At 51.1% G+C, this 19,880-nt stretch overlaps 1 protein-coding gene and 1 non-coding gene across 3 annotated transcripts; both read right to left on the reverse strand.

Annotated features, from left to right (window-relative positions):
• Positions 1-1,513: 1,513 nt before the first annotated feature.
• On the reverse strand, positions 1,514-15,280 carry FBXO31 (F-box protein 31). Of its 2 annotated transcripts, XM_063312844.1 has the most exons (10): positions 14,917-15,280; positions 8,786-8,857; positions 8,061-8,147; positions 6,572-6,648; positions 5,279-5,446; positions 5,045-5,119; positions 4,737-4,846; positions 4,164-4,317; positions 2,899-3,242; positions 1,514-2,287 (listed from the first exon to the last, which is right to left on the reverse strand). In XM_063312844.1, exons 1-10 carry the CDS (start codon positions 15,263-15,265, stop codon positions 2,065-2,067), a joined length of 1,659 nt encoding a protein of 552 aa, XP_063168914.1. In that variant the 5' UTR covers positions 15,266-15,280; the 3' UTR covers positions 1,514-2,064. The 2 variants fall into 2 exon arrangements, with proteins under 2 accessions (XP_063168914.1, XP_063168917.1); XM_063312847.1 differs by lacking the exon at positions 8,061-8,147.
• Positions 15,281-15,782: 502 nt separating this feature from the next.
• On the reverse strand, positions 15,783-15,855 carry TRNAM-CAU (transfer RNA methionine (anticodon CAU)). Its single transcript has one exon. It is a non-coding gene; the product is annotated as a tRNA-Met (tRNA).
• Positions 15,856-19,880: the final 4,025 nt, after the last annotated feature.

Below are 19,880 nucleotides of genomic sequence, written 5' to 3' on the forward strand. Positions count from 1 at the left end.
TGGGGGCTGCGACTGACTGCATCAGCGAAGACCCGGCAACTGAGACCCTCTTCCAGCTGAGCTAGAAGCCCAGTGGCTTCTAGGGCAGGAAACCTGTGGCCCTCCAAATGATTTGGACTTTGGGCCCCAGCATCCTTGACAACGAGGCCCCTACAGTTGCACTTCTGGGAGTTGACTGAAGATCCCCCTCCCTGAAAGGGCCTTCATGGCTCCTCCGGGACCAGCTAGGTCAGAGACCAGCTGCCGGACTCTTCTGAATTCGGGTAAAGCCACAAGACCTCCCCCCGTCCTCAAATTTCAGCCTCCTTTCCTGTTCGTCTAGGCTGCAACCCCAAGTCTGGGCCTTTTCCAAGGACTTCTGGCCTCCCTGATCGTCCCCCGCCTCCCTCTGCTTGTTACTGGACTGAATTTGGGGGGACCAGAGTAGTTCTATTCTGCTTAGGAAAAGGGGCTTACTCTTGCTGGCAGGAGATTCTCTCTCCTGGGCCAACGGAAAATCTGCCGAGCAACTCTGGCTGCCACCAGAAATGAATGCAATCCTTCGGCAGAGCAACCTCTACAGTCGAGCAGAGGGCGGTTTTCTCCGCCTTAGCAGCCAGGGAGGAAAAAAAAAGCCACACAGTGAACAGGAAGATCTGAACTGCTGATGTTAAATCTGCCATCACTTGGATTTTATTATATTTTATATCTGTATTTATTACTGATATTATTTATGTTTTATTGAATTTTAAAACGTTTCATTGTGAACCGCCCAGGGTCCCCTGTGTGGGGGAGATGGGCGGTGATAAAAATATGATAAATAAATAAAAATAAATAAAATAGAGTCTAGTTCACTGTTTCTGAACCTCAGCAACTTTAAGGTGTGTGGACTTCAGCTCCCAGAATTCTGGGAAGTTGCTGAGGTTCAGAAACAGTGAACTAGACTAACATTAGGGGAATCCTGGCCCAGGCCTAGCAAGGGTCAAGTGGGCTCCTAGGGAAGTTTACCTCCAGAGGGTGCAAACTGAGACAAGAGCACCAGGTATCCACCGCATTTCGTTGCATGGATCTGGCACACATGGAGGTCTGCCAAGGAGATGGGAAGCAAGGGCCATCGTATACATTGCAACAGCACAGCACAGATGACGGGAACTGTGTGTGACATCACTGTGGCCTCTACCTATGCTTGTACACAAGGTAAAGAGCGGGTTTCAGGAATACGTAAGATCAGAACCCAAAGCCGGCTGCCCTTTTCGACTCCGCCATCACCCCCAAGAATGACTTAACAAAGGCCTCCCTTTTCTTCCAAGGTACAAACATCACAAACAAGCTTTAGGAAGAACCTCTTTTTTAGGGAAAAACTTGGGGGGTGACAAGGAAAAGGTGATTGGGGCACTCTGCTCCCACAGAGGCCCACGGGGCTGGTTAGTTTTGGAAGAGGGTGAGATTTCATCCCTTGTGTTGTCTAACAGACCTCAATATTATTATGAATGCTTAATAACAACACCGTGTAAAAATGCCAAGCACACACAACTCTGTTTATGGTCACCTTTTAAGAAAAGCTTTCTGGGGCAGCCGGGTTGAACAACTTCTGAATCTCAAGATTGTTAGCAGCCCAATCCTATTTAACAAAAAGTCCAGGCCAAACAGGGTTTTGAGGTGAGAAGAGCACATTCCGAAAAGAAACCCGAAGCCACGGAGTCATCTTGCTCACCCAGGGGGAACGGTCAAGCGGTTGCGGCTGGTATTCTCACAAGCCTTACAACTGCTGTGAGACTGTTTACACGGTCTGCAAGAGGCTGGACGTGTTTGCACCAACTCAGGCCCCAAACTTCCGGTGGGTGGGTGGGTGGGGAATGAAAGCACAAGCATGCAAGCTGCCCTCCCAATATATAAAGCTATATTACAAACTATACATCACATATTGGGCAAGGGGCGTTAGCGCACTAAGGAGAAAGTGAGTATCATTTGATAAAAAGGCCTGATGGAAAAGGACACGCGGTCCCTCACGCTGAGGTCGGGCGCCCAGTCCCCAGCGAAGGGAGAAGGGGAGCCTTCCTTCCTCGGGTTTCTGGGTGGCCACCATCATGACGTCAGCAACTGAATGTTCTTCAGCATCTCGTCAAAAGCCTCCTGCGACGGCGCCTCGGCGTTCTGGAAGGAGACCTTGATCCGACTGTAGAGGCTGAAAGACTGCAGCTCCAGCCAGATGAAGCCAAAACGGTCGTCGTCAAACAAGATGAAGACGCCAGGCGTCCGCTCGGGGCTGGTGAAGCCGTGGCCTGCGATGAGGCCGGTCCCATAGAAGCTGCCAGCAGAAGAAGGAAAAGGGTGCTGTGAGCGCTTCCCCAAAATTTCCCAAGAACAGCTGTTCAGTTCCCATGTTCAGGTCAGGTATACAGGAACAGAGACATTCCCATTAAAGCAGGCAGCAGATTTGCCTTCCGGAGCATCAGCAGTAATTGCTTAGTCCCAAGGCCCACGCTGACCATGGTGCACAGTCTCCCCAGCCACTGCAGCCTTTTGCAGAGACGGGCAATCGTTTTACTTTTGGGCCCGCCGTTTTAAAAGTCGTTGAGAGCGTTCTTCCTGGTTGCGACATGCGCCACTAAATCAAAATAACGATGCAGTCCCTGATCAGTTCTCCAAAGCGGAATTTTAAGGGCCTCCCTCCCTGTTTCGACACACAGAATTAAAACCAAAATATCCATGGTAGGACTGGACTAATAAAAAAGTCTGCCCCAGGGAGGGACAAAGAGAACGGTCAACCTGACCAACTCCCAGGAACAGAACAGCCTCCCGATCGGGGGGTCTCGGCAGGGGCGGGAGAGGGCAGGAGAGGAGTCTGATGGACTCTCACTGAACATCCTGACCAGCACGATCCACAGAAACCCCCTCAAACGCAACCCTTCATATTACCATGCTCGGCAGGTGCGGGGATAATCCTCGTTTCGGGACGCAATCCCGCCCGGCAGGACAAAGGGACAGGGGGAGGGTGGGGAGCCAGAGGCCGCTGCTTCTTCCGCCGCTCCAGGGGCCTCTGACCCAGCCCCGTCCTGCTGCTGGCCCTCGGCGCCCGGCACCGTCTCCTCTTGCGAGCCTTCTTCCTGCTGCCGCTGCTCCCGCCGCACCTGTTCGCGCACCTCCAGGACGATCCGGGAGAGCTCGCTGAAGTTGCTCAGGTTTTCGATGTCGGGCAGCTGGATGGGGTGGGCCAAGTCAATCTCAACGGTCTGCTGGCCGGCTGGGATGTTGGGGTCGCCCTGGAGTGGAGAGGGAACAGGAGTGAATTGGAGCTTTGTGTTCACAGCAGGGGTCAGCCAGGACTTGGTCCCCCCCCGCCCCCCGTCCTTACAGTTCTCCTGTTCCCCGCCAGGCAGGTTCCTCCAGGCCACCTTCTACTTCCCCCATCCCCCTTCTCTTGAGCTGCTAGATGTAACAGGCAGAAGGAACCACCTTAATAACCTGGAGGAACAGGAGGAAGAGCCGCAACCAAGACAACAGTTAGATAAAAGAAATCTGAGTCTGGGCCAGAACTGTAACCTGAGAAAGCCTCTCAGGCAAGACCCTCCCTAGTTCTCACCAAGATAAAAGGGAGAGAGGAGGGAAATGCTTTCAGACTTGCAAGACTGTTACTATAACCTGATAAGAAAAGTAGTATTAGCCTACATGATTTTGGTTTCTTAGTCTGGTCTACCTCGAAGGGCTGACACTAGAGGCTTGCCGACATTAGGCAGGTTCTCCCCGCCCTCCTTGTCACAGACTCCCTTCCTTCTGCCCTGCCAACAGCACTGGCATCGTTTTCCCAGCGCCCGTCTCTTTGCACATGCCGGCTTTCAGCTTAAGAACACAAATTGGAAAGAAAGGTGGTTGTAGAGGCAAGCGAACAGATCTGGACGAGGGGCCCTCTGGTCAGAAGATGGGAGAGAGAACTATGAGAAGCTGCCTCTCTTCTTGACCCCACTTCACCAGCTCCAGGCAGCAGATGGGATTTCATAGTTGTAATCTGAGGCTAACGGTTGATTTTTGTGTTTTGGGTTGGTATTGCTTTATCTGGTGCAAGGTATAGAGTCTTGGCGATGTTTGTGAGAAGCAGGACTGACGCCTAACTAGAAATAATGAACAACACACGGAGCAAGCAACGGTAGATCTCTGACTCCAAAGGCAGGACCCTCAAGGCTCACCGTGATTTTAGTGCCCTTGGCCTTTTTCCCATGGAAGCTGAGCATGACGATTTCAAGGCCGTGGCTCCCGTACGTCCCTTTGAAAAGGCCAGGCTGGATGAGATACTCTGGACTGCGCGGAGGGAGGTAAATGCGTCGGTATGTCAAGCAGTTGCTGAAACAGAAGAAGCGATGCAGGTTGACCAACCACGGGAGGACCGGTCAGAACAATTCACGTTCTCTTATAAATCAGACAGTGCGGTGGGAAGTCAGTTTTCATCATTTAAAGCAAAGATGCCCCAAATTAAAGTTTCTAGCCCGTTACTCAGAGAGGGATGCAAACAACAGCCAGGCCTGGTAGAGTCCCTGGTAGACCGAAAGCGGTAAACGTAAATTTTTTCTTAAGTCAGCATCCTGAGTCTGTCTGCTGGCTGCAGCCCGAGGGAAGAAACCAGACTGCCTCCCTTCCACATACCCGTAAAGTATTGATACAAAACTAGCTCAATCCTTTGGCGTATTATTAAATCCAGCCATGTAGACCACCCACTACTCCACCCCCCCAGTTCTAATGCAGTAGGTTACTTCAGTACACACTCGTATTGACTTGTGTAGATGAACTTCATCAAGATGAGCTCCTGCATGTGTTCATGGAAGATGTCTTCCAGCGTCCGGCCCCATTCTTCTCGAAGCCATGTCCGGAACTCCTGCAAAAGCGTTGTTGGGGGGGGGGCGCCAGAGGTTGAGTGACCCGCTGTGACCCTGTTCGCACCTCCCACCAGGCCCACGGCACACGGCGGGGTTCATGAGACCAGCCAGCCGTTGGGGGGAATAAGCTACCGCAGCTTTCTGGAGGATGCCGAGTGACGCAGCTTGGCGTCAGGGGGTGCCAAGGCACGGCTTACCTCTTGCCTCCCTCCTGACATACGGTGGTGATCTGTCTGGTTGCACTTGGTCGAAAACTCATCCTTCTTCACGATCTGTCAGTGTTGGAAAAGCCAGACTGGAAGTCACAAGCCCGGTCTGGAGGTGGAGCCCCTGCCTGGATTCGGCATCCAGGGCTCTGAAGCCCTTGAAACCGAGGTCATGGGGGCGTTCCTTCCGTCGGTGGCCTGGGAGAGGGGGAATGGGAGGCTCACCTGGATATGCCCGCTGTGGGGTCCCTTGTGCCCGTACATACACTCGACCGTGGCACTCCGCCTCTCCATTAGGTGGACCCTAAAGAGGGGCTTGAATCGCATGGGGCCATCCACATGGGGGTCGTGGGGGGTCAAGTACATCCATCCAATGATGAACAAGCCATCCACCTGCCAAGGGCGAAACAGGGGAGAGTCTGCCCTCGCTCGTCTTTCATCCCCCTCGCTCCCCCATCGGGATGGTAGCTCTGCCCCAAGGCCTGTGTCCAGGGCTAACTACCGCTTAAGCTGGATCCCTGCTCAGCAACTTTCAGTGCGTCCTCCCAGCCCTCTCCCGCTTTTTAAGGGCTTCTGTATTCTCAGTTCTTCCTGCAAAGTGACTCTCCTCCCCGCCCCACTTTTGAAGCTCCGGAGACCATCTCTGCTGCCAAGAAAACACCTCCCGGGAGGCTCAAGCCAATGAAGCGGAATGCTCCTGAAGCTGGCCGCTCTCCTCCCAGCAGAAATAAAGAAGGGAGAAGAGGAGAACCATTCTGAGAGGGCCATGCAGGAAAAACGTCTCTCATCGCTTCAGGGGAGAGACGAGCCAACCGTTCCGAGGGAGGCACTCTCGTCCCTTCCCTTCACGGTATGTTTGCATCCTTCGTGGTACGTCTGCGTCCTTCCTCTTCCTTCAAACTCATCTCAAAATCTCCTTCAAGCTGAGGCTAAGTTCTCTTGGCAACAAAATCCAAGAAGTTTGCCATTGACTTCTCCGAGGAAGTCTCTCTGATTTCCTAATCTAGCTTATAGCCCTGGGATTTCTGGTGGCCTCACCTCCAAAGACTAGAAAGATCTGGCCCAGCTTAGCTTTTCAAGATCAGCCAAGATCATCTGTGGCAACATAGCGGAGCGCTTAGGCCTTGACTGACTGACTGTCATCAAGTCTTTGTTGACTCTTAGCGACCCCGTAGATAGATTTTCTCCATGATGGTCTGTCCCTAACCTGGTTCTTCAGCTTTTCCAGCAGCGCCCCCATGACCAGTGGAACTGAGCCTGTCAACCTCGTCTTCTTCTTCTCTTTCCTTCTACCCTTCCCAGCGTTACGGCCTTCTCCAGAGTCTTCACATAATGTGTCTGAAGTAGGATAAGTAGGATGTCCTGCTTCAGAAACATTATGCTTAGGCCTTGACCAAACCATAAAGTCCTTCCAGGACAAGAAAGAGGAAGATAATCTTATACCCAGAGAAAGGCAAAGCAGAAAAGCACATTCCATACAGCCCAGTGGCTCCCTGTCCATAAGGCTTCTGGACTTACCACCACATTTAGGAGACCCCCATATGGTCCAATGTCTGGTTGCCAGAGCCCCAAGATATGCCGGTACCGGTGAAGCACTAGGAAAACAGAGAACAAGATATAAGATGTGAAGGAAAGGAATCTCTTAGTAGCAGAACCAAGCACAAAGCATGGGAGGGACAGTAATATAGCGTTTTCCTTACTTTGCCCATAACAACTAGCATTCCCTCTCTTGCTGAGGTTGTACAAATGAAATAGTTGCATAGTCTACACAATTTGTTTCCCTTCTGCTAATCGTGGGGAGGAATAAGGACTGAAGGGCCATCAGGATTGAAGGCCAAAGTAGACCGATCTCTCCTCTTCCTTAAATTTAAGAAGTGGGCATTAGGGTGGGTAAGAATAGCAGTGCTGGGGATCCAAGTTTATCAGACTTCAACAGCAGGCAGGAACGGACCACTCAGGCATGCTCACAAGAAATCCAAAAACCACAGATGAGCAAAATGAATTCAAGAAAAGTTGTAACTAAAGTCCCGCAACCACCTCAGTGATTTGATAACAAGCCCTAGATACAGAAGCAACATTCAAGCTCTCTTGCGTTTCGCTTTCCTTCCCACCCTTCTCGGTCCCCTCTTTGGGGCAGGCTGGCTCGGCTCCATCCGCCCTTTGTATCTGTCATGGTCCAACTGGCTATTGTGTTGCTTGCCCCTGATTGCAGGAGCTCTCACACCTCTGAGCCTTTGCCTCAAGCCTTTTCCTCTGACTAAGCCTTCCCACCACCTCCAAATCTTTTATTACCAGAGAGAGAGAAGAAACAGTCATAAATAGGCACTTGTTTTCCGCCACCCAGGACTTGTTCAACTGGAACAGAAGCAACGGAAAGGGGGGAACTGCCCTTTCAGTAGCCCAGCAAAGGAATCCAGTGAAATGAATTTGGTGGCACCACCGAGAACACCTCGGCTAACATAAGTAGAAGAAAGAATGAAACCACCACCTCTGTTGCGGTCCACCATCAACCACCCAACCAAGGAGAAGATATGGGAGATAATTTTTTCAGAAACCAACTGCTGATCTTGCAAACAGGCATCAAGGACTAATGCTGAGGAGCTGTTATTTATTCTCTTGACATCTGCTGGGAGACCAGCTCAGCCAGGAATGATCGTTCCAGGAAATTCTAAAGGTACTTTGTTTACAACTCTCTACTCCGGAGGATAAAAGATAGCATATTCTGCAGCAATGCATACTTCCAGAGCAGTATTTCTCAATGTTGCTGGCTGGGGAGTTCTGGGAGTTGAAGTCCACACATCTTAAAGTTGCTAAGGTTGAGAAACCCTGTTCTAGAGCGATGGTCTTAGAATCATGTCTCCACCACAGTGGATCCCACAGCAGGGCATCTGGTGTTCTCCATCCCTGAATAGCCCAGGGTTTTTTTTTTTTTGCTAATTAAATGGTTAGGCAAGCACACTCCACGCGTACATAGCTCAGAAACCGTTTGTCAGTGGAAGGTACATACGGCAGGTGTAAACATCCCTGTATTCCATGTGCTCGTAGTCAGGAAGAATTTTCATAAAACGCCCCGACTTCACTCGTGGGTTTATACCTGAGCAGATACAGCAGGGGGACTGTGAAAATGCAGCTCACCCTCTTTCTGCCAACTATCACACTGGTTATTTCAAAGTTAGGATCCTGCTGGAGAAGCTGGGGAATTGTTCAATCCTCTGAACCAACGTGGACTACAACATTTAAAACCCCCTGCCTCCTTCGGGTGAGTTTAGCTACATAAATGGCAATCTGCAAAGTGCTTACATCTACCACGATCAGCACAAAATGCTAAGCTGTACTGTGGTTTGTTTGGTTTGATCTTGGCACATTGTGGCGAGTTATGGCGCAGCTTTATGGGTGAGTCAGGCCACCATGGCTTGTTCAAAAAGCCAAACCATGATGATGGGAAAGTATTGGTTGAAGAACAGCCACCAGCCACTAGGCCTGTTCAGTGTAAGCCCTCTTCACGGAGGAAAGAGCAGGGCCAAGTGCTGATTGCTGTCGGTTCAGAGGAGGAGGAGGAGGTGACTCAGAGCTATTTCAGATCTTGACCTCTCTGGGAAGAGCACCCCAAGGCATGGTCATCATTCTTCCCTGATAAGCCAAATGGTGGCTATGGACACACCCTTGCCAATCATTCATTTAAGACGCAGTGCAAATTTATTTCCGGAGGCAAAACAAAAGCTCATGACTTACGCTTGGCGTATACATCTCGACAGGACACCCCAGTGATTTCCAGCTTCCGCAGGTTCTCACAGACGCCGTATTCTGAAATTAAACGGAGGGAGATGTGTCACAAAGGATTAGGACGTGTCCTAACGCAATGCCACCTGCTGTGCAGAGCCAGCCCGTGATCTGCCTCATTCCAGGGGAGCTTTGCGATCTCCACTTAAAGCACACAAGTTTAAACCTTGGACTGACCACTCACAGCCTCCAACACAACAAAACTTGCTGTTCCCAGATGTCCCACTTCAATAGCTGTAACTCCTGCTTGCCGTTCTATACCCTAATTTACTCTTCAAGTTACTGTCCGCTTCCACACCTGTAAGCCAACGTCGCATCTATGTATTTGCACAGGCAAAAGTTGCTAGAAACCAAGAGGGAAGGGCACGTCCCTTGGGGAGCACCTGGCAGTGAAGAAAACCTCCTGTAACAGCTACCATGTCAGCATCAGTCTGCTTGCCTGTTTCAAAAGCTTGTCCTAAGAATTCAAGGTAACAAACAGGAAACACTCTTAATACTTGAAAAGCTGTTGTGGTCCTGGGTGTTAGAAGAATCTGGCACATCTGATACAACGCAAAGAAGGGACTTTGCGAGGAGCAGCAGCACTAAAAATCCTTCTCAGCGGCAAATCACCAGAGGAATTAATTATTTAAGGTGTTCCAAAAAGTGAATGCAGATGGGGACGTGTAACTTTGGGCCTTTTCCTCACATTCCTCAATCTAGACATGCTGAATTTCAGGTCCCAGAATCCCTATCCAGCAACAGAAGACGAATATTCGTAAGGAAAGCTCTCCAAGCAGTTACTGATTATAGATTCTCTTGTCACCTAATCTTTGCTAGCATCACCTAGAGCGGCTTATCTTGCTGCCACTTTTGCAGGAAGTGGAATCAGTAGGGAACAATGCAACCCAGAGCCAGAACGCTGTGTGCTTGGAGGCAAAGGAGAAGCAGCAGCGTGGTACGGCAATTAAGACTGAAGACCTTCACCCAGAGACCAAAATCTCCAGGCAGAAAACCCTGGGTGGGGGAGCCATGACTACGTAGCCCTCCTGTGCAACTTGACAACAGAGTCTAAGTGCCCACACATCTGACGGTCAGTGCTCAGGCTTTGGACAACGGGAAGAAATGAAACGCCCATCCTGCTGGGAAGGAGGACAGCCCGCACCAGCTGTAAATGGACATCCCACCAAAAGAAACTTGCTCGCTCAGCATTTAACTCCAGACAGACCCAATGGGGATAGCCAGAGCAACCCTGGGGTCAAGGGCACTCTGGCCTAAAGGAAACTCCTTCCCGACAGCCTCAATGAGCCTTGAGCTTGGTGTAAATAAAGCAAGGGTACGCTTGCCAAATCCTGACCCAGTACTCTGTGCATGGTCTGAGATCATGTCCCCATAATCTTTCCAAGGCAGTGTTTACATTTAGGCCTGTGGCAATGTCCTTGCACAAAGGAGAAAACATATTGTTGAGTTGCAGCTGAACACTATACCTGTTGTCCCCCCCCCCCCGCGTGCCCTCCCCCCAAACTTTCTAAAGGTACATGATTCTGCAAGATCAGTTCTTTTGTCTGTTGTTGGTTCCCCCTGGTGATCTTAAGCCAATATTCAGATTGGTAGGAAATTGGATCACTTCACACCAGTTACTAAAGACAAAGATCAGGCTGGCTAACGTTTAAAAAAGCAAACAGACAAGAGCTAAGGGTTTATAACAGGGTTAATCAACCAAAAAACAGGAGGGTAATTTGCTAATTCTGTCTGAAGCCCATGGAACAGTCATGGGCATCTATTTATAGCCTCATACAAAACTGAATTTCAACCTCTGTGTCTGCAAAGTCATATGAGAGAGAGAGAGAGAGAGAGAGAAGCTATTTATTTCAGAGCTTCATAAGACTAAAGGCAAAACTATTTGGGGTGACTGCTGTGCAGGGAACATAGCAAATAAACAAACAAACAGACCTGGAGCTGTCAGTCCAGATGCCAAAATGATGGAGCCACCATGACTAGCAGTAACACACATTTGATGAATTTCACCATGCTGGAGCAGAAAGCTCTTTGATAAGTCTTCCTCTCTCAGTCTCCACCCACCATTTCCTAACTGCTCTCTTGCAATGTTTCCACAGAGTTAAATATGCTCAGGATCATTTAGACATCCGAGAAGTGCTGCTGACGTTAAATAACACCCACACGCCCAACTGGAGATCCAGTGGTTAAGGTGCTGGACTAGAAGCAGCGGGGCCCAGATTCAAGTCCTCCCTTAAGCACAGAAGCCGGCTGGGTGACTTTCAACCAGTCACTCTCTCTGAGCCCTAGACTAGGAAATCAAAAAAACATATATCCACCAGTCCATACCGAACCAGTATGGAAGATTACAATCCACAGCCTCTAATGAGGAGGCCTTCATCCTGCACTAGATTGATCTGGGCTAATAATAAAAATACATGATTTTGTATATACAGATAGACAGACACCAATTTATAAATACTCAAAAGCTCATTCCTGAAGTCAGGTTGCTATCTTGTATGACCAAGGGAAGAAAACAGGCTGGGACGTGAACTTACTGATGGAGAGGCAGGAGATGCCCACCACTATTCTCAGCACAGGGAAGAGCTTGTGTGTTCAGGAAGAAATTCTTCTGAGCCAACAGCTGCAACGGCCAGCTTACGGTGACAGGGCTGTGAATGACCAAGACGACTGGGATCTTCCTTCCCAACGTTTGTGTCTGCACCATTAGTGCACAAGAGTGCAAAGGGAAGAACCTTTTCTAGCTACCATCTTGCTGGCTACTCTAGACATTGTAGGAGGAGAGTGTCTATGACGACAAAAAAATCAGGAGGGATCCGATAGCGCCTTTTCCAACTAACAAACGTTATTCAAAGGCAATTTTTTGGTTTTTCGGAGCTGTGGCTCGCTTCATCGGATGCACATTTGAAGCACTGCAACTGTTGATTGATAAGGGACTTGTCATCTGCCTCAGGTGTCCCCGACTTCTGCATAATCCAGCTATCTTCCCTCCTCTTCCCCACACTTCGCCCCCATTTCACCCCTCCATCAGCCTAGTTATTCCACGGATCTGATGAAGAGAGCTGCGGCTGACGAAAGCCTTGGCCTTTTAATGAAATGTGTTAGTCAGGAAAGTGCTACCAGAGCTTTTGATGTTTGTGTCGGCTCTAGCAAGTCTGCCATCTCATACCCGAGGTCCTCCTTAAATGGGAAAATAAAAAAGGGGGGGAGGGGAGAGGAGCATCCATCTGTCTCAGGATAGGGCAGGCTACCGTATATAGCTGTAGCACCTTGCAAGCCACGAAGCTGAACCCTGCCATCCCACCCAAACCAGAAATTCAGAAAGGAAATCACACAACCATTTGGCCTCTTACAACATTTTGCCTGCTACTTTCTCCAGCAGACACACCGATCTCTGTTTTAGAGAATCAGGTACCATTTCCAGTCCCCATAATGAAAGGGACTGGGTTCCCAAAGGGATGTATTACAGGCAAAAAAGGTGCTTTGTTTTAAGAAGACACTATTTAAAAGAGGTGCGCTTTAAAAAGAGCCAGTGCAGTTAAATAGTTAGAATGTTGGATTAGAACAGGGCTGTCAGAAGTTTAAATCCCCATTCAACCCTAACTTTCACGGCATGGCTTTTGGCCAATGGCTATTTCTCACTTTATTTAAAGTGGGGAAATTACAGAATTGTTCTGAGGATAAGTGGGGGGAGAGAAGAATCCTATTCTCCTCTTTGTACTCTGGTGGAAAGATAAATACAGTTTTAGCAAGAAATGGAAAAACAGTGAACAGTGCAGATCAGAGCAAGTTGTTCCTGATCTTACAAGTAGACATTATAATGTTAAAGTTTAGATTTTACATAGAGAGAGAGAGAAAGAGAAAGAGGAAAAACTGACCCACCAGGTCTTCAGACAACAAGCTGCCAAGAGGGACCAGACAATCAAATTCCTGGCCATTCAAGAAGATGTATCTCATAATAATGCTTTAGCTGTATGTCCAAGAATGAAACAACCAGACACTTAGATCTAGCTGTAGAAAAGGATTTAGGAACACAGAGCGCCAAAGAGGTCTGCTGTAGCCTTGAGTAGACCAAGACTATACACCCTGTCTTGTTTTCCTCATGATAACCATTATGGACTAAAATGCCACTCGCCCTAAATCATCCCAGGCAGGAAAGGTTAAAGCAGCTTGAAGCACGATGATGTGAAGTCCCTTTAAAGAGAATTCTGGTCCTCCTGCAATCTACAAGGATGAGTCAGTGTTGTCAAATGCAGCATCCTCCAACAGAGCTCTCCCACCAGTGAGGAGGGAGCCCTGGCCAGGGCAGGCTTCCTTCGTGCATCGCAAGGCTGTGCCTTGGGCAGACACGGCTGCGCTGAGATGTCTGCTCCGAACATTCTCTCTGGCAAGTTCAAAATGCATGACTTCATTGCAGGCAGCAGATGCAGCTACTGCGAGAGACAGAGGAGGGATGGGCCTGCATTCAGGGGCCAAAGGGCAACGGTCCAACTGCAGTGCTGAAGAGGATGGAAATGGGCAGAATAGGACACGATCTTGCTGGGAAATGATCAACGGAACATGGACCGCAAGAGGAACGGGCTTCCCTCCAGATGTGGCTTGGGATTCATGCTTTGGCAGCACTAGGAAAGAGTGGACGAATCACACACGGCCAATATTCAGTTACCTTTCACACCTCATGCTAAATCTAAGCAGAACTACTACTTTCGCGGGGGATAACCATAGCATAGCAGACAAACTGCTCGGAAGAACTGTTTAACATATGTACGCTTCATTACAGATTTACACAACTACAGCCCTTCAAAGACTCAACTGATCTTCAGATTTGGCTAAGCGGGGTTACCAAAATGAGGCATGGTGATAAGAGGTACCCTGATTAAAAAAATAACAGGCTGAATTCACGCAACAGTTAACCAGGTAGGCCTCACATGAATAGTTTTAGCCCCTTTTTTGGGTGGGCTTAGTGCATCGCGAGAAGCCATCCATATTTCTGATTCAACTATGTGAACCCAGAAAATGGGTTAAATCCGTAACTAGGTTAAAGGTACTGTGTGAACCAGCTGCTACGAATAACTATTGAGTTATTTTTGACTTGGTTGGTCAGAGGTCTGGTTATTTTTCATAACTGGCTTCTAAGCATACAGCTATTTCTTGTTGTATGGATTACCAATGGGCTGAAAAACTACTTCTCTGTTTACTTCCTAGAATCTAACCCAGGAATTGAGGCAACCCTATCTTTGCAAAAGGGATTTTCCCAAACTATGCAAGGTCTCTCCCTGCAATTTGTCTGCTCCACTTCTGCTCCGCTCGGACCTCCCTCCTCCGGCGCGACTGGCAGAGCGGTGGGGAGGCTGCCTACGCCCTCCTTTGCAAAGAGCACCAAGCGTTCACCGGGAACAGAATCTTCTAGGCAGCTGTACGGTTCCCTGAGAAGAACGTCAAAAGCAGAGAAGGACGAAGAGGGCGTGCCGTACACCGTCCAGGTGGCAAAACTGCTGGCCACCAGATCCTCCCTTGTCGCTCCTGGGGGCTAATTCTCCCCTTACAGCTCCCTCTGGAAAGGCGAGATTCCTTCTCTCCTGGGGTGTGCCAGAACAGGCTCTGGTCTCTCAGGCGGGGCAAACCTTTGAGCTTCTGACCCTCGGGGGGGTTGCCTTCTGCTCCTCAAAGGAAGCAGCTACTCCATCCCCCTGCCTTTAGGCCAGGGTCCCTCAGCCTTGGCCGCTCTGAGCTGTGCGGACTTCAACTCCCAGAATTCCCCAGCCAGCAAAGCTCAGAGCGGCCAAGGCTGAGGGACCCTGCTCTAGGCTGCGCACCTGTCCGCTGCTGCCGCTTTCCGGCTTCCTTTCCGCAAGTCTCTCCCGTTACGAGTAAACGTTTCGAAGGCGCCCCCCTGCTTCAGGCAAACCGCGCCGGCCGCTTCGTTGGCCGCGGGTGTCTGCAGCGCCTGGGGTAAGAACCGCCGGGAGGGCGGCCTTTTCCGGAGAAGCCCTCCGCGCCGGCCCTGGGAGTCTCCGCTCCTTCCAGGCGCCACGGAGCCCGCAAAGCACGCCCGCCGTCTCGGCCGCGGCTGGCGCGGGACTCACCCTCCTTGCAGCGCCGGCGCCAGATGGTGTCGGTGCGCAGGATGCGCCGGAAGGCGCCGCAGACGAGCGCCAGGCTGGGCAGGTCGGTGCCGGGCAGGGAGCCGAAGATCTGCACCAGCAGCTCCGGCGGCAGCTCGAGCAGCGAGAGCGGGGCTCGGCCGGCGCTCGGGCCGCCCCGGGCCGCCCCCTCGCCGGGCTCGCCCGCCGCCGCCCCGCCGCCGCCGCCGCCGCCCTCCTCGGGGTCGGTGTCCGGCTCGCTGCTGTCGCCGGCCGCCCCCTTGCGCTGCGAGCCCCGCCGCCGGCAGCCCCGCGCCGGGCCCACCCCGCACAGCCGCGCGCAGACCGCCATGGCCGCCGCCGCCGCGTCTCCCCGCCGCGGCTCCCCCGGCGCAGCGACCCCCGCCCGGCGCCCGCCGGGAAGCGGCAGCGCGGCCAATCGGCGCCCGCCGCTCGGGGAGGCCCCGCCTCCCGCGCGCCTGCGGCCCGCGGCCCACCGCCAATCGCAGCCGGCTCTTTCCTCAGCCTGCCCGCCCCGCCGGCAGGGCCCCGCCCCCCGGCGCGCCCGCCACGCCTACGGGGAGCCCCTCCCACGGGAGGGGAGCCCCGGTGGGACACCCCGCCCGGCGGAGGGGCCGGAGCTGCGGCGGGGGCAGCCCCCGGGGTCCGGCGCCGTTTCCCGCGCGGGGAGCGAGCGGGCGGAACCTCCGCGCGGCAGAAGGCGGTGTCCCGAGCCGGAGCCTCCCCGGTGCAGCCCTTCTCCCGCAAAAGGAGGGAGCTCGGGCGGGGCTGGCGGGCGGGGGGCCTCCCCGGGGCCTTGCAGGGGCCCCCGCCGGCCGCCGCGGGAGGGGCAGGAAAAAGGCTAGGCCTGCCCCGTGTGAGGCTCGAACTCACGACCTTCAGATTATGAGACTGACGCGCTGCCTACTGCGCCAACGAGGCTCCTGCCGAAAGCCTCGCTCCGGAGCCCCCTTGAGGCCCCGCCGCCTCGCCTCGCCTCGCCTCGCCTCCTTTTCCCGCTCGCTTCCCGGCCGGGCGAGCCGGGACGGTTCCGGGCGCCCCCCGGCGCTGCTCCGCGCGGCGCCTTTTCTCCGCGATTCGCGGAAAGACGCAGGTCCCGTGGCTGCCCTGTATCCGATCGGGAAGCCACGCTGGAACCCAAGGCGGGGAAGAGCCGCTCTTCTTCCACCGGTAAATCCGGAGGGACGGCTGCGCTACCTTTGCCCTGTGCCGGTGCTTCCCGGCCGGCCTGCCCTGGCCCACAGGGGTGCCACGAGATTTTTGCCCTGTTTTTCCCCATATTTTTTGGTGCTCTGTATATTCTAGGTATTCAATACAGGGCAGGTATTTTAAGAAAATTGTATGACTTCCCGCAGAACCACCTCTTACACATTTAAAAATACAATATAGGGTTAATAGTGTCCTGGTGTGTCACAGAACCACTGCTAGGTTCGGTATGGTGCTGCAGATTCAAAAAGGCTGAGAATCACTGCTGTGTGCAGGACACTATACTTTATCCGTGCCTTTGCTGAGATATCTTGGTGTACCGGAAAGAAGAGTTAACAAGGCTTCGGAAACGGACATCATCAGCATGCATTTGGGAAGGCTTAACAATAAATGCACGACAGCAGGTAGGAAAGGAGGTATATAAAAATGGATAGCGAAGGCTTAAAATATATCTCCATGGGAAATAAAATACAAAGACTGTATCTACTCTGATTTAAAGGCAGTCCCGGTATCAGTTAATTCCTTGTTGTTGTTGATTCGTTCAGCCGCTTCCGACTCTTCGTGACTTCGTGGACCAGCCCACGCCAGAGCCGCCTGTCGGTCGCCAACCCCCCCAGCTCCCCCAGGGACGAGTCCGTCAATTAGCTAATTCCTTAGTTCCAAAGAATCTGACATGTACATCTAATTGATACGAGTTATTTACATACTCAACGTCCTCTCGCTGGTCTATAGTAAAAACATAAAATACGGTGTAAGATAAAGTATTGTAAACTTTATGGTATTTCGTACCAATAGCAGTCTTTTAGGGTGGAAAACAAGTTTCGGACTACAACTTTCCAGCAGAGAGAGCAGCTATAGCAATTAAATGCCTGATCAGAAAAATCACTGCATACATAGACAATCTGATGCACGTTTAATTAGCAGTAACCTCCTTTGTCTCTGCCCATATTCAGCGGGGTTCACTTCTGAGAAAACGAAACACTGATTTGCTCTGAAAGAGTGCAGGAGACTGCAACTGTGAAAATGCCACATTTTGCAGTCCCGGGCACATTTACTTCAGGATTAAATTCCACTGACGCGGTGGGATTTATGCCTGAGGAGCCATACACAAAACTGGGACTGCTTGTTGACAGGCTGAATCTCATGACCTAGCGGATAAGGCAGGTGGCCAAGGATCCTTGAGCGAATGCCTCATCATTGCTCGGACTCAATGCATTTAAAAAGTCAATAATCATGAAAGATTCACCACACCCTGTCACACTGCTGCCACAAAGAAAGCCTTACCCATCACTATTGGCTTACAGCATCTGCAATATGGGATTCTGTTCGGAGGCACTGTCTGAATGTTTCAGCTTTAACCAAGGTGGCCAGTGTTAAACCTGAGATATCAAAACCTGGCTTGCTGTGACCACCACACACTTTGGTCATCAGGGATGGTCGAAAATATTGTGACGGTCAAATGGTTCCTCCCCACCTCACCCCCAACTAGATTGAAAGGGACACCAGGCCGGGCAAGTGATTTTAGGATCCAAAAGAAAGTGCTGCGATCTTGTCTTCCCATCTCTGTGAAATGCAACCCACAGGGAGGCCTGTGGGCTCCAAGCCCTCAAAGGCAAAAGTGTAACTTGGAGGAATTTAGTGCTAGCATCACAGATGCTTTCCACTCGCCCTCTGGAACCTCAGTACAGGCATACCTTGGAGATATTGCGGGTTCGGTTCCAGACCACCTCAATAAAACGAGTCATGCGAACTTTTCTGGTTTCCCAGTGCATACAAAAGTAATGTTTACACTATACTGTACTCTATTAAGTGTGCAATAGCATTATGTCTAAAAAAAACAATGTACATACCTTAAGTAAAAAATGCTTTATTGCTAAAAAATGCTAATCTGTTGGGAAAATGGTGCCGATAGACTTGCTCAGCACAGGGTTGGCACAAACCTTCAATTTGTAAAAAAACTGCAATATCTGCAAAGTGTAGTAAAACGAGGTGGGCCTGTATCTTCTACAGCTAATCCTAAAAAACATGTTTTCCAATGGTCACACCTTATTTCTTCTTAAACCAAGCCTTGAAATACTCCCAATAGTATTGAAGCTTCTTCTGATTCCACCTTGCAGGTGGCCACTGCTCTCGTCCAAATCCTTCTCCTAAAATTTACGCCAAGCAGTCAGTCTCAAACATCTACAGCAAGTGCCTTTTACTGTACCTCTAATAGGTGATAAGGGTGGAGAAAGGGATTGAGTTTATATATCACATTTGATATGATGATTAATTTGGGTTATCCAGTAGGTTCAGAGAAGATGCTAAAGCCCAACAAAGCAACTATTTCATGCTGTAGCCCAACATGTGCTCCAGACTTCCTAGCTGAACAGCAGCTAAATTTGACAGAGGGGTCAATGATGGAGCGGTGGGGAGGAGGGAAGCTTTACAGCTGTTGGACATCCAGAACAACTCACAATGATTTCACAATTCATTATTTTACTGTCAGCTCCACTAGGTAGACCAGACCAGGAAATCCACTCCACAAGAAGGCGAAAACTACTGCTATTGAGATTGGCTTAATAAAAAATGTGCTTCAGCCCCTTTTGCCCGAGCTACAGTCAATGTCCATCAACTTACTCTCCACACTCGCCCCCCCGTGACCCTCCTGCCAGGGTGAATGTGCCCTTAGTGGGAACTTGGCCTTAGAACAGCCTCACCAAAGAGATCAAAGAGCGATCCATTTTGTTCAGCACCTATTTTTCCATTCCTCAGATGCGAAGGAAGTATACAAGAAGGCTTTTCACGTCCCTGTGCCAACGACAGCAGCTTTATGGCTTTCATTATTGGTTGGGAGTTGTGCCCTCTTTTCCTTCCTCTGAGAAGGACTAGAAACATTCAGATCCCACAGCAACCTGCCCTTTGGTTCAGGCTCAGTGGCCCGCAGCCCGCCAGTTCCTCTGAAACAGGTATCTTGGCTTTAAAGATTGGGGTTGCCTCTCTTTAGGGCTGTCTTCCTCTGTTCTGGTATGCTTTCTTTGGGCCATTCCTTGCAGTTAGCCAGGATCTGCAAGTCCCGGGGATGATGAAGTGGATGACAAGCCTCCCTCAAATTCAAGTCACCCCGTGGAGGCCAAAGGATGTAGGATTATGCAGCACAGGAAATACTTGGCTTTGAGTCATCAGGAACGAAGGGCCTGTTACTGGAGGCCGCTGGCCCCGAGTGCCGGTCTCCTGCAGGGCCCCAAGCACGGCAACCGCCCCATGACTCCCTGGTGGGGAGAAGGATGGATGCTGACACGGGCTTTTGGCGATGGCCGGAAGGGAAGTGCTCCGAGCCGTGCACAAAATAAAAACCGGAAATAAAGGAAACAAGTGAAGAAGAAACAAGACAATGAGCCAAACAGAGCTGAAAGGCCAATCTTTAGCAGGCAAGTGCATCTGCGGCACATCTCCACAAGGCCAGGCCGGAGGAGGGGGAGGGGAGGAGGAGGAGGATGGGCCCAGGCCTCTGGAAGGCAGCAAAGGGGAGTGGGAGGGGGAAAAAGACTGCATGCCACTAAGAACGATGGGAGTTGTAGTCCAGGATCTTGGGAACTGTAAGCCAACATTTCTGGGGATGACCAGGAGCCTGGAAGCTGGGGAGGATGGGACCCGTCGCCCAGCACTTCAGGAAGGCAGCAGGCCTGGCTGGCTCAGCATGATGGAGGTTGTAATCCCCAACGCCTGGGATGACGCCAGGGCCGGGCCTCCCCCTCCTC

The sequence above is a fragment of the Candoia aspera genome, chromosome 11 (genome assembly GCF_035149785.1).
Source record: "Candoia aspera isolate rCanAsp1 chromosome 11, rCanAsp1.hap2, whole genome shotgun sequence".
Lineage (NCBI taxonomy): Eukaryota > Metazoa > Chordata > Lepidosauria > Squamata > Boidae > Candoia > Candoia aspera.

Excerpts from the sequence above, each read along its gene's own strand:
- FBXO31 (XM_063312844.1), bottom strand. The coding sequence starts at position 15,265 with ATGGCGGTCTGCGCGCGGCTGTGCGGGGTGGGCCCGGCGCGGGGCTGC. Across the intron at positions 5,447-6,571 it reads GGGGTCTCCTAAATGTGGTG|GTGGATGGCTTGTTCATCAT; the intron begins GTAAGTCCAGAA and ends CGCCCTTGGCAG. Across the intron at positions 4,847-5,044 it reads TGTCAGGAGGGAGGCAAGAG|GAGTTCCGGACATGGCTTCG; the intron begins GTAAGCCGTGCC and ends ACGCTTTTGCAG.